At 47.9% G+C, this 12,725-nt stretch overlaps 3 protein-coding genes across 6 annotated transcripts; all 3 read left to right on the top strand.

Moving 5' to 3' along the window:
• The first annotated feature begins 1 nt into the window (after position 1).
• Positions 2-1,824, top strand: LOC116802000 (CXXC-type zinc finger protein 1-like). The gene is made up of 4 exons (XM_032724756.1): positions 2-290; positions 351-484; positions 547-1,096; positions 1,163-1,824. The coding sequence occupies exons 1-4, from the start codon at positions 273-275 to the stop codon at positions 1,562-1,564; spliced, it is 1,104 nt and encodes a 367-aa protein (XP_032580647.1). The 5' UTR covers positions 2-272; the 3' UTR covers positions 1,565-1,824.
• Positions 1,825-1,931: 107 nt separating this feature from the next.
• On the top strand, positions 1,932-3,768 carry LOC6620455 (CXXC-type zinc finger protein 1). The gene is made up of 4 exons (XM_002044626.2): positions 1,932-2,220; positions 2,281-2,414; positions 2,477-3,026; positions 3,093-3,768. Exons 1-4 carry the CDS (start codon positions 2,203-2,205, stop codon positions 3,492-3,494), a joined length of 1,104 nt encoding a protein of 367 aa, XP_002044662.1. The 5' UTR covers positions 1,932-2,202; the 3' UTR covers positions 3,495-3,768.
• A 728-nt stretch (positions 3,769-4,496) lies between these two features.
• LOC6620454 (extracellular signal-regulated kinase 7) lies at positions 4,497-10,790 on the top strand. Of its 4 annotated transcripts, none has more exons than XM_032725580.1 (9): positions 4,497-5,048; positions 5,190-5,301; positions 6,690-6,938; positions 7,033-7,223; positions 7,290-7,496; positions 7,580-7,720; positions 7,785-7,881; positions 7,953-8,404; positions 9,137-10,790. In XM_032725580.1, the coding sequence occupies exons 3-9, from the start codon at positions 6,852-6,854 to the stop codon at positions 10,725-10,727; spliced, it is 2,766 nt and encodes a 921-aa protein (XP_032581471.1). In that variant the 5' UTR covers positions 4,497-5,048; positions 5,190-5,301; positions 6,690-6,851; the 3' UTR covers positions 10,728-10,790. The 4 variants fall into 4 exon arrangements, with proteins under 4 accessions (XP_032581471.1, XP_032581470.1, XP_002044661.2 ...); XM_032725579.1 differs by having other exon boundaries at positions 5,111-5,301; XM_032725581.1 differs by lacking the exon at positions 9,137-10,790 and adding an exon at positions 8,540-8,900 and having other exon boundaries at positions 4,500-5,048; positions 5,111-5,301.
• The last annotated feature ends 1,935 nt before the right edge of the window (positions 10,791-12,725 follow it).

Raw genomic sequence — 12,725 nt, 5'->3', positions numbered from 1 at the left:
TGGAAGCTATGGAGTAAAGTGGTGAGCAAGACATCAAAACGGATATTAAGCGAGTCTGAACGAATCCGGCTACCTGGGCAATCAAGTAGTCCTGGCGATTTGTGACAGTCGCCCCAGACAAACTGTCAATGCCAGTCGTTGTCCGGAACTTATCGATATCACACTTGACCTTCTGATTCCAAGCCATACCATCTCCATCGCAAAAAAAATTCCCTAAAACTTAATTGACAGATTTGGAGTTGGACTCGAGTTGTCGGAAAGATTGTTGCGAGATGACGGACAAGAAGACCGTAAGTTTCACCCGTTGCACGGCAATAATATTTTTAACTACAAAGAAGGTTTCCAAACAGGATGAGGAAATCAGGCGGGAGATCGCACGGGAATTCGATTTGCCAGAGCGCAAGTCCAAGATAGCCACCATTCTAAAGCAGGAAGGGCAGGCGTACTGCATATGCCGCTCCTCCGACTGCTCCAGGTTCATGATGTGAGTTGAATAGCCCTTAAGATCTAGATCCCGCCTAACCGCTTGTCACCATCGCTTTCCAGAGGCTGCGATGGTTGCGAGGAGTGGTACCACGGAGACTGTATAGGGATCACCGAGAAGGATGCTGAGCACATCAAACAGTACTACTGCCGGCGATGCAAAAAAGAGAATCCCGAACTGCAGACCATATTCCGCCTGGTGGACACCGAACGGGCAGCCGCATCGAACGCCGCCTCTACTAGTCTCAATGTCCCAGGCGTAGGTTCATCGGGCGCTGCGCCTGCTGCTGCACCGGTGGCGCCCGCAACAACCAGCCAGCAAGCGCCGCCACCGACCACTGTGGCTGCGATGCGCAAAAACAACAGCGCCCGAGAACCAAAGGAGTTGCGGCCGACTGAAGTACGCCCACGTAGGAAGCGGAAGAAGGCGACACCCAAGACTCGCAATATCCAGGTGGGCCCGCGGGAGGCCAGTCCGGAGATATTCCTCAATCCGGAGCTACAGGGCATCCGGCAGTGCCACAGACCCAATTGCTGCTCCGAAGCGAGGCCGCAGAGCGAGTACTGCAGTGATGAGTGTAGCGCCAATTTTGCCATCGAACGCCTCTTTCAGGTTAGTATAATTATTTGGCCAGACTATGAGTCCCCAAATAAACATCAAAGTCCTTTACACTCTCAGGCTCTGCCGCAACAAATGCAAGATTGGAATATTACGCCCAGCCAGGCCGCCGAGAAAACACGCAAGCTTCTTGCCGACGCAGAAGAGCTCACCATGGACGAGCTAGTGAGCAAACAGCAGGAGCAACTGGCGGAGTTAGAGAAGCAGAGGCAACAGATACAGACCCAGCTGAAACAGTACCAGGAGAAGCAGAAGCTATGGTTGCAGCAACAACCACAGCACCTGCAACAACAACACCAGCAGCAGCAGCAACAACAGCAGGAGCTACAACAACAGCGGGAGCAGCAGCAACAAGAGTTTCTGGAGCAACTGCATTTGGAGCCACATCATGTGCAGCAACTGCAACAGCATATGCAGCTGTTGCAGCTGAAGTTTTTTCTGCAGCAGCAGTTGCAAGAGTAGCAGAAGACGGCCCAATTCCCACAGAAAACACAAGCCAAGGACTATCAATAAACTGACATGCAGCAGCAACAACAGTTGCTGCGTCTACTGCACTTGAAGCCACATCATTTGCAGCAACTGAAACTGCAGCTGTTGTAGCAGCAGCAGAAGAATGCCCAAATCCCACAGAAAACTGAAATTATCTACCTGCAGAAAAAGCCATAGATTTGTAGTCCTCTAATCATAGCAAAAACTAACAATAAACTAACATGCAAGAAATATTTTTGTACGACAATCCAGTAATCTTGACTGACCCCGCCCCGCAAAGTTTATAGTGTCGCATTTCTACTGGCAACCGCATTGGAAATGTCAGGACTTTGAAAAAGATGGAAGCTATGGAGTAAAGTGGTGAGCAAGACATCAAAACGGATATTAAGCGAGTCTGAACGAATCCGGCTACCTGGGCAATCAAGTAGTCCTGGCGATTTGTGACAGTCGCCCCAGACAAACTGTCAATGCCAGTCGTTGTCCGGAACTTATCGATATCACACTTGACCTTCTGATTCCAAGCCATACCATCTCCATCGCAAAAAAAATTCCCTAAAACTTAATTGACAGATTTGGAGTTGGACTCGAGTTGTCGGAAAGATTGTTGCGAGATGACGGACAAGAAGACCGTAAGTTTCACCCGTTGCACGGCAATAATATTTTTAACTACAAAGAAGGTTTCCAAACAGGATGAGGAAATCAGGCGGGAGATCGCACGGGAATTCGATTTGCCAGAGCGCAAGTCCAAGATAGCCACCATTCTAAAGCAGGAAGGGCAGGCGTACTGCATATGCCGCTCCTCCGACTGCTCCAGGTTCATGATGTGAGTTGAATAGCCCTTAAGATCTAGATCCCGCCTAACCGCTTGTCACCATCGCTTTCCAGAGGCTGCGATGGTTGCGAGGAGTGGTACCACGGAGACTGTATAGGGATCACCGAGAAGGATGCTGAGCACATCAAACAGTACTACTGCCGGCGATGCAAAAAAGAGAATCCCGAACTGCAGACCATATTCCGCCTGGTGGACACCGAACGGGCAGCCGCATCGAACGCCGCCTCTACTAGTCTCAATGTCCCAGGCGTAGGTTCATCGGGCGCTGCGCCTGCTGCAGCACCGGTGGCGCCCGCAACAACCAGCCAGCAAGCGCCGCCACCGACCACTGTGGCTGCGATGCGCAAAAACAACAGCGCCCGAGAACCAAAGGAGTCGCGGCCGACTGAAGTACGCCCACGTAGGAAGCGGAAGAAGGCGACACCCAAGACTCGCAATATCCAGGTGGGCCCGCGGGAGGCCAGTCCGGAGATATTCCTCAATCCGGAGCTACAGGGCATCCGGCAGTGCCACAGACCCAATTGCTGCTCCGAAGCGAGGCCGCAGAGCGAGTACTGCAGTGATGAGTGTAGCGCCAATTTTGCCATCGAACGCCTCTTTCAGGTTAGTATAATTATTTGGCCAGACTATGAGTCCCCAAATAAACATCAAAGTCCTTTACACTCTCAGGCTCTGCCGCAACAAATGCAAGATTGGAATATTACGCCCAGCCAGGCCGCCGAGAAAACACGCAAGCTTCTTGCCGACGCAGAAGAGCTCACCATGGACGAGCTAGTGAGCAAACAGCAGGAGCAACTGGCGGAGTTAGAGAAGCAGAGGCAACAGATACAGACCCAGCTGAAACAGTACCAGGAGAAGCAGAAGCTATGGTTGCAGCAACAACCACAGCACCTGCAACAACAACACCAGCAGCAGCAGCAACAACAGCAGGAGCTACAACAACAGCGGGAGCAGCAGCAACAAGAGTTTCTGGAGCAACTGCATTTGGAGCCACATCATGTGCAGCAACTGCAACAGCATATGCAGCTGTTGCAGCTGAAGTTTTTTCTGCAGCAGCAGTTGCAAGAGTAGCAGAAGACGGCCCAATTCCCACAGAAAACACAAGCCAAGGACTATCAATAAACTGACATGCAGCAGCAACAACAGTTGCTGCGTCTACTGCACTTGAAGCCACATCATTTGCAGCAACTGAAACTGCAGCTGTTGTAGCAGCAGCAGAAGAATGCCCAAATCCCACAGAAAACTGAAATTATCTACCTGCAGAAAAAGCCATAGATTTGTAGTCCTCTAATCATAGCAAAAACTAACAATAAACTAACATGCAAGAAATATTTTTGTACGACAATCCAGTAATCCGCCCCGCAAAGTTTCTAGTGTCGCGTTTCTCCTGGCAACCGCATAACACGCTCGCCGGCTGTTGAGTCCCCTTCCCGGCCAGAAGGAGGTTGCTACGCGCCGGGATCGTGGGTACGCCCATGTTTGTTATTGAAAACTAAGCATCAAATATGCATTTATTGACAGCAACCTGTCCGTAAAGGGGTATAGGCTACATTGGGCCATCTCAACCGTGGATATCATTCACACGGATTACATCAGCATTAAATAATCTAGAAAAGTAGTTAGTTTATTAAATACATTTTCTTAAGCACCTTCCATAGCTATAGACTTTTTTTAATGAAGATAAAGTATTACATTTAGATAGGTTAATATTACTATATACATTACTAAACATTAAACAAAGTCATGAATTCTTTGAAGTTCGATGAAGAAAAAAATACTCTACGCTCAACATATTTTCAAGATCATATAGGAATAGGCCACCGAGTCCGGATGTTAATATCCGAAAGAATGGTTCTGGGTAAATGATATGCACGGCTCACCCGCAGGACTTTGCCGAAGAGCGGGGGGCAACCATTGGAAACGGCAGGACTTTGAAAACGATGGAAGCTATGGAGTAGAGTGGGCATGCAGTAGTGGGGAGCAAGACACCACAAGGGATGTCAGGAAACACAAGTGCAGTCGAAATTTCAAGCGAGTCTGGACGAATCCGGCCACCCGGGCAATCAAGTAGTCATGGCTATTTGTGACAGTCGCCCCAGACGAACTGTCGACAATGCCAGTAGTTGTCCGGAACTTTTCTACATCACACACGACCTTCTGATTCCAAGCCAGGAACGTACACTCGTTTTTTCTATTCGATTCCGAATCTTTTATTTTGTAAAATCGTAACGGGAGCGTGAACGTCGGAGTGCCGAAAGATAACAGGATACGATCCACCGCCATATGGACTCGTCTTCCTCCGATACGCATCTACATTCGTTGATCTAATATATGCTTGTAATTCCAATTCCAAAACTGTGCAAATTGAAGCGCGCGTGGTCTGCGAGTGAAACATACAAATTGTCAAGTCGCGGCCGCTGATCCTAAGCTAAGTCGGCAGGATAAAATCCACAAGAGCCGAAAAAAAATTTAAGGACTACTTCATGAGTTGGCAGTGGGAAGCCCTAAACGGACGAAGTAGTATTGATATTGTGTTCGGTGGAGCCCAACACCGGAACGGGATCAAGTAAAGATATTTTTTTTCGAGTTTCGTTTCGTGTTCAAGGTCCTGGACTGTACCTACAGGTTGGTGGTTCCAAGCGATATATATATATATATTTATACAATTAATGTGAAACATCCTACAGTTCCGGTTGCATCTTTTGATTCGCGTTGCGTTCGTTACTTCATAGTTATTTTTTCTATTTTTATTGTGCAAATTGCCAGTTTACATTCAAGCCACACACACTCACATAACCATCCGACAAGTTGCCGTGCCTCTTCGTCTCCTAGTTAGCCACCATTCTACATATCCTGCGAATCCTGCCTCCTTTTACGGGTAAGTGACGTGCTCCACTTGAAAACTTTTGTACCAAATTCAATCGCTCCAATTTGGCTGTTGTTTTTGATGCTACACTGGCAGACATAATGTAGATTTTACCCTTTCTCAGTCTATTTGATTTATTAATATATTATATATTTACTAGTTCAAATCATGTGCGCTTGCGTACACTTATGCGACAGGGTTGCATTTCAAACTTTCCAGCGCAAAACTGGAATTCCTTGGAATAACGGCTCCATTCGAGATCAGATTCTTGCGAATTTCGATTTCGAACTCGATTTTTGTTGAACTGCGCTGGCCTTTGCCATATGAGTGTACTTGTGCCTATTTATTTGTTAAACAAATTCATTTGCCACGCTTTGTTGCTGGTTTTCGTTCAGTCAGATTGCATGCCACGTATTTCCATTTGATTGTTTTGCGGCGTTTCTTGCAGCAACAATAATAAAAAGCAACAATAGCTGAAGTAGGCGCAGTAACAGTAATACAGTAGGCATCCCAAAGAGTGGATGTTCGGGAAGATTTGGTGTTAAGCTTTTTATTAACAGTAATAACTATTTTAGAACATACTGGTTTATAGTGATACAAATAATCTGTAAATAATCGCGTTATAAATGAGAGTTTGAAACATCTCTAGCTTTACGCATAGTTCTCTGCAGCGAGTGCTCACTGTACAGCCGAGCATTCTTACATGACGTTGCCGTGGGCACTTGAGGGTCCACTGTAGGCATTGCCAGGCCATCCAATTGGGGTCTCGTTTTCGCTTTCGCCTTCTGCCGCCCGATCGATCTAACAATAATTCGGTTTCAATCAGGTCCGCCTCGCGATTTATTTATTCGTTTGCTATTTTTTCCCCGCTTTTTATTTGTGCTCCCGTTATGGCCGTTGTTCCGTTTCCGGTGCACTTGCATGCAGAGAAAGAAAAAGCCATGATCCCTTCTCACAATGATCGAAAAATCTTTGTTAGCAGAGGAGAGTACATACGTGCATATGTACTTTGGCTAATTATAAGCTTTAATCAAAAAGTAATACAGAAATGTTTCAAATATTGTATATTGTTGAATATCTTAAATACTGAATCTCTTGAATAATTAAGATTTCCTATGCTGTGTGCTTTTAGTTCATTAACTTTATCTCGCACATTTCGATTTCATTCTTTCACTGTGGAGTTTTGCACTGTTATTGTTGGCGTTTCATTTTATTTTACATACTTGATGCCGTTTGCATATGGGAGCAAGCACGCGAGGACGAGGGCCCCAGATGCTCCAGTTGGAGCCGCAAAACAACTTGGGCGCGACTGCCACTGCCACTGCCACGCGCAACAGCAACAGTGCCACAGTGAATGCCAGCTAACTGATAACTCTCGCACTCCATCTGATCGTCCACAGTGAAGCTGCCAAGTGGGGCTGGAGTTCTCGTGGCTCTGCCAGAGTCGCAACCAGGCCAACCAGAAACCAACTGCCGGTTACTCAATTAGCAAAAGAGGCCACAAGGATAAGGGGCAAGGATTGGGATAGGGATAGGGGATAGGAGAAAGGGAGCACGCTACGATGGCCAACTATCAAGCTGTCCACGCTCAAGAGCGACGCATCCAAGAGCTGGACAAAACTGTGGAAAGCATCTTCGATGTGCGAAAGGTAAGTCAAAAAATTCGTTCTACGGAAAATTATAATAAAATGAAGTCAAGTGATCATGGGTCGAAACGATTAATAACTTCATTGTCTATCCCAGCGCATGGGTAAGGGTGCCTATGGCATCGTCTGGAAGGCCACCGACAGGCGTACAAAGAACACGGTGGCCCTGAAGAAGGTCTTCGATGCCTTCCGCGACGAAACCGATGCCCAGCGCACCTACCGTGAGGTGATATTCTTGCGGGCCTTTCGCTGCCATCCCAACATCGTCCGGCTGTTAGATATCTTCAAGTAAGTTCTTTCCATATGGTATTCTATAATGCGCGTATATATGTTATTCCCGTACATTTACTCCAGGGCCTCCAACAACTTGGACTTTTATTTGGTGTTCGAGTTCATGGAGAGCGATCTGCACAACGTGATCAAGCGGGGCAATGTCCTGAAGGACGTTCACAAACGATTCGTTATGTACCAGCTAATCAATGCGATTAAGTTTATTCACTCGGGCAACGTCATCCACAGGGACCTCAAGCCCAGCAACATCCTGATCGATAGTAAATGCAGGTAATATTCCACTGACAGCAGCATTCAGTATCATCAGTGGACAGTGGACACCATCTCCATCTATGACATTGCCCTATTTGCAGGCTCAAAGTGGCTGACTTCGGCCTGGCCAGAACCCTCTCCTCGAGACGCATCTATGATGATTTGGAACAGGACGGCATGCTGACTGATTATGTTGCCACGCGTTGGTATCGCGCCCCCGAAATTCTGGTGGCCAGTCGGAAGTGGGTACTTTGTTTAGCTTGCATGAACTTACTGAGACTAGCATGTCCTTTTGCCCTTTACCAGCTACACCAAGGGCATCGATATGTGGGGCCTGGGCTGCATCCTGGGCGAGATGATCAGGCAGAAGCCCCTATTCCAAGGCACTAGCACTGTCAATCAGGTAGCAGAGTATCTATACCACTTCATAGTTATATGTACGTTGCAATATACATTCATATATATTTGCCTCAGATTGAGAAGATCGTGACTTCCCTGCCGAATGTGACAAAGCTGGACATCGCTTCGATTGGACCCAGCTTCGGCAGCGTCCTGCTGAGCAGGAATATCCAACGCGATCGCCGCTATTCGCTGGACGAAATGATGAAGAACTGCTGCGACGACGGTATTTCGCTGGTGAAGGCCCTGCTGGTGCTGAATCCGCATAATCGGCTGACAGCCAAGACGGCCATAAGGCATCCTTATGTAAGTCGCTTCCAATACGCGTCGGCAGAGATGGATTTCCACATGGACATCGTGCCGCCGCTGAAAGATCATATGCGCTATGACGTAGACCAGTACCGCAACAGTCTGTACGAACTGATTGACCGGGAGACCAGTGGCAGTGCCCGCACGGTCAGCAATTCCACGTCATCCAGCAATCGAGACGAGTTAGCGAAACCCGTGCGAGTCACGAAGCAAACCAGGTGAGGTGCTCTCGGGGATCTTTGGGGGCTTGGGCTGGGCCGGTTGTTGGGTGAATGGGGGATGGAGGGCTGGTCTAGTCGTTTGTGGGCCGGGCCAGTGGAGGAGCTTTTCTAGCTGCTCGTCTCCTCTTTCAGATTGCGCCGGGCCACCTCCAAAGCCACCAGCACATCCAATCACCGACAGCAGGACACATTCAAGGAGCGGAAGGACTCCTTGGAATCCAGGACAGTTCAGCGCCCAGTGAAGGAGCGACTGCATCGTTCCACGCACCGAAAGGCACATCGCATGCGCCTCAATAAATGAGATAGCCAATAGAATACTAAGCTTAATAGTCCTCTAAAAACTCATCAAGTCCAAGGATCTCTTTGTTTGTGAACCCTATTTATATGTAAAGATATAGGTGTATCTCAGTCAGTATTCATCATTTCTAGCCACAAATTTCATTTAATCATTCATTTAATAGTTTAAATTGAAAATAAATTAGCAGTAAATATGTCTTAAGAAACATATTATATTAATATTATTATTATTAGGTTAACAACATATTCCTGTTTGTTTGTGTGGTATGAGGATGTGAATATTCAAAATTGTAAGTGTGCCTTTAGTTAAGTGTAATATTAGTTCCATGAGGGCAGGCCCACTAAACCCAGCCCAACCATACATACTAACATAATTAACATAAATGCCTGGCGAAGTGTTCAGTGTTCAACTCATCCAAATCCCTCCCCCAGGACAATCAGTGCCAAACAATCGACCACGAGCCCGGCGGAAAGGAAGAAGGAGCCATCTTCCGTCGAGGTGACCCAGTCGCGCAGGAACATTAAGCTGCTGGGCTCCGCACATAAGGCGAAGTCGACGGAGATCAATCGCACGGAGTCTGCAGTTACGCAAGCCTATATTGCTTCTACTCCTGCAGCAGCTGCTCCTCCTGCTGCTGCTTCTGCTGCTACTGCTCCTGGTGCAGGGCGAAAATCTGGTGAAAAATCTGTGCACAAATGCCGACACAACAATGCGGCGATCCAACGGGAATTGGCCGCCGTGGCGGCCGCGGCAGCCGTGGTTCGCCGGAAGAAAAGCACATGGCAATCGCAGGCAAAGTCTCAAGGCAAATTCCACAGCGAAGCGAAGGCCCATGCTCAGACTACGATTCAGACCCATAAGGACAACATGAAAGATAGCCCCCCGAGGATGATGCAAAAGTCCCAGAGCCCAATGGATGCTAAGGAGCCAATTCCACAGCATCGGTACTCAAACAAGCTGAGCCAAGAGAAGAAATCCAAAGAGAAACACCACAGCATGCTTTGCATCACAAGAAATACGTTTCCCTCAGATGCGAAGCATCGCCAACAGATGGAGATTCTTCAGAGGGAGGAAAGGAGGCAAATGAAACGGGAGCTCGAGCTAAAGGACAACCAGCGCCGCCGCATTGAGGCGGAGAACGATCCCTTGAAGGAGACAACTGAACAGGAGTCCACGACGATCAAGGAGATAAAACGAAAGGTGTGTGAGCATACTGAGAAGAAGGCGGATGAATCGTTGTCCAAGGGTCAGCATAATGATTCGACCACCTTTGGCACATGCGTCCGCGAACGGATCCATCACCTGGAGCTAGAGATGGAGAAGTGCACGGAGGAGTTGGTGGACTTTGTCGAGTTGAATGCGGATGTGCTTAACTATGCGAACGTAAGTTCGCACTTGAAAAAGCTGCAGCGGTCAAAGGAGAATAATGAGAAGGATGAGGATGACAGAAGACTTCTGCCGGAGGGCATTTGTGGTCCCGGCTCCCAAAACTACAAGATCTTTCGCCAGGAGCAAGAAAAGGAGCGCCAGCGCCAGGTGCAGGAGTTCTTGGCCCGCGACGAGACCAATGAGTACGATAATCTCGATCTGGACCACGCCTACAGAGCTAAGTACTATACAGCATATAAGGAAATAGGGAAAGAACTCAACCCCGCACCGGACAGTGGGGGACGCGATTCCGGATCGGAGCACTCCCCGGGGCGGGACAACGACTGCAAGTATGCCGACTACTTTCGCAAATCCACCCCCCCGAAGCAGATTTGGAAAGATCTGGAGCGAGGGAATGAACTTAATCGGGGGCACGACCGCATATACGAGTTGTTTTGGTTGGAGGAGCGCAGGGAGGAGGAAAAATATCGCCGGATGTTGGCCCAGAATGACCAAGAAGAACTCCCAGTTCACCGCCTCCGGCCGTGCCGCCATCGCCACCACAAACCCAACCAACCAAATGCTCGCTTTGATAACTTGAGGCCCACGGAGGACGACATTCAGGAGGCGGACTCATCGCCGGAGAGCAACTGATATGTCCTTGAATATTTGTCCCAGTCTTGACGCAATATACATACATATATTTTGAAACGCGAATGCAATGAGTGAAGATTTTCTTTGTCGTAGAACGTTTCTATCTATCTTGCATCTTCTATTGGGTTTATAAAGACAGAACGTTTCTTCGTACAAAAAGCCGCCTTGAGGTCGACCTTTATCACTCTGGCTCAATATTAATAGGTAACATTTAGTTTCAAGGGACTGCGAATAGGAAACTAGGTGGCTTGGTTGGTTTAGCAAGACCTTGATTGATTTATTTTATTGTTAAGCTTAGGATAGCCGAACATATAGACTCGCACACACATCCACGACACAAAATATTACTATGGTTTGATGCATATAAGTTGATCTACTAGTATCATCGCTATAGCAAATTGAACACAATAAAGCTCTATATAGGATTTCTTGTATATAGATCAAAGACAGGTAACTTTTAGAAAGTTTTGGAATTATTCCTTTACCCTATTATGCGGAATTTACAACATAGATTAGACATGGACATGACAATGTGAGGATGGGTGGGTGGGGCATGGTCGTGTCGACATCCAAAACTTGAAGGCTCCTCAAGTGCTCCTCACTGGCGTCTCAATTACATAACAATCACATATAACAAATAGGATTTAGATAAGCGTCATTTTCTGCTGACCCTTGTCAAAGGAGATCGGGTAATGAGATCCCTCGGTTGCCTTCTATTGAGCCTCCTTGGTGGGCGAGATCTGTTTAGAGCGCTGGCCAGCCGATTTCTGTGGCGCTCCAACCTGTCATGGTATCTGCTCGAGTGCTGGTTTATTTCGTCAAATACCGTTGCGATTTTCAGGTGGTCTCTGTGCAGGGTGGTGTTTCGAACAATCCACTCGCAGTCGGTGATAAGTCTTGCTACCTTATTTTGAATGGCCTGGATTCTTTTGATTTGGCTGTCGCATGCCAAGCCCCAGATTTGGCACCCATTCTGCCAGTTTGGTGCTAAGATCTGTTTGTAAATTGTCAGCTTGTTGGATAGCGACAATTTACTGCGCGAACAAAGTAGCCATCTTAGCACGTAGGCGCGTTCTGATGTCGGTCACATGCTTGGAAAATGTGAGTCTGCGATCCAGAAGCACTCCAAGGTACTTTGGCTGTGGTACGGGGGCTTCCTCGATGAAGACTGGCGGTAGCGATCTCCGCTTTAAAGTAAAGCAGACGTTGTTGGATTTACTGCTATTGATGCCAATGTTCCAACGTCTTGCCCATTCCGAGAACCGGTATGCAAAGTCCTGGATACCATCGGCTGCGTCGTGCTCGCATCGGGACCTGTAGGTGACGCACAAGTCATCGGCAAATGTGGCCCACATAGATTTCCCGTAAAGGCTTACATCCGGCTGCGGCATGTCGTGGCTATACAGGCAGTAGAGCAGGGGACCGAGGACACTACCTTGTGGAACACCAGCTGCCACGTTGTGCTCGGTGGATTGCTGAATTGCTGAATGAAAGCGCACAACGAACCTCCTTCCTTCCAGGTACGATTTTAGCAACCCAAAATATGGAGCAGGCAGCGTCTGCTTGATTTTCAGTTGAAGTCCAATGTGCCACACTCGATCAAACGCTTCTCGAATGTCCAAGAAGAGGCTGTTACAATATTCCTTACTGTCGTAGGCAGTCAGAATTTACTCGACGACTCGATGGAGCTGCTCGACAGTACAGTGGCCAGCACGGAAACCGAACTGGTGCTCAGGGGTAATCCCCTGGGCTTCCATAATCCTTACAATCCGGACAGCAATCAGTCTCTCAAACACCTTCGAAATTGAAGGGAGGAGACTGATCGGCCGGTAGGAGGCGGGCTCCCTTTCCGGCTTGCCAGGTTTGTGGATCATGGAGATTATTCCGAGCTTCCACTGATAAGGGAAGTATTGCAACCTCACAATAGCGTTGAAAACCAACGTTATGTAGAGGATCGCTTGTCTGGGCAGAGCCTTCAATGTGGCGTTGCAGATGACG

Source organism: Drosophila sechellia, chromosome X (assembly GCF_004382195.2).
Source record: "Drosophila sechellia strain sech25 chromosome X, ASM438219v1, whole genome shotgun sequence".
Taxonomy (NCBI): Eukaryota; Metazoa; Arthropoda; class Insecta; order Diptera; family Drosophilidae; genus Drosophila; species Drosophila sechellia.
The sequence above is the reverse complement of the archived record's forward strand: the minus strand, read 5'-3'. Positions and strand labels throughout refer to the sequence as shown.

Coding starts and splice junctions, on each gene's coding strand:
- LOC116802000 (XM_032724756.1), top strand. Junction 485..546: donor GACTGCTCCAGGTTCATGAT/GTGAGTTGAATA, acceptor ATCGCTTTCCAG/AGGCTGCGATGGTTGCGAGG. Junction 1,097..1,162: donor CCATCGAACGCCTCTTTCAG/GTTAGTATAATT, acceptor TTACACTCTCAG/GCTCTGCCGCAACAAATGCA.
- LOC6620455 (XM_002044626.2), top strand. Junction 2,415..2,476: donor GACTGCTCCAGGTTCATGAT/GTGAGTTGAATA, acceptor ATCGCTTTCCAG/AGGCTGCGATGGTTGCGAGG. Junction 3,027..3,092: donor CCATCGAACGCCTCTTTCAG/GTTAGTATAATT, acceptor TTACACTCTCAG/GCTCTGCCGCAACAAATGCA.
- LOC6620454 (XM_002044625.2), top strand. CDS start 6,852: ATGGCCAACTATCAAGCTGTCCACGCTCAAGAGCGACGCATCCAAGAG. Junction 6,939..7,032: donor GCATCTTCGATGTGCGAAAG/GTAAGTCAAAAA, acceptor TGTCTATCCCAG/CGCATGGGTAAGGGTGCCTA. Junction 7,497..7,579: donor CTGATCGATAGTAAATGCAG/GTAATATTCCAC, acceptor CCCTATTTGCAG/GCTCAAAGTGGCTGACTTCG.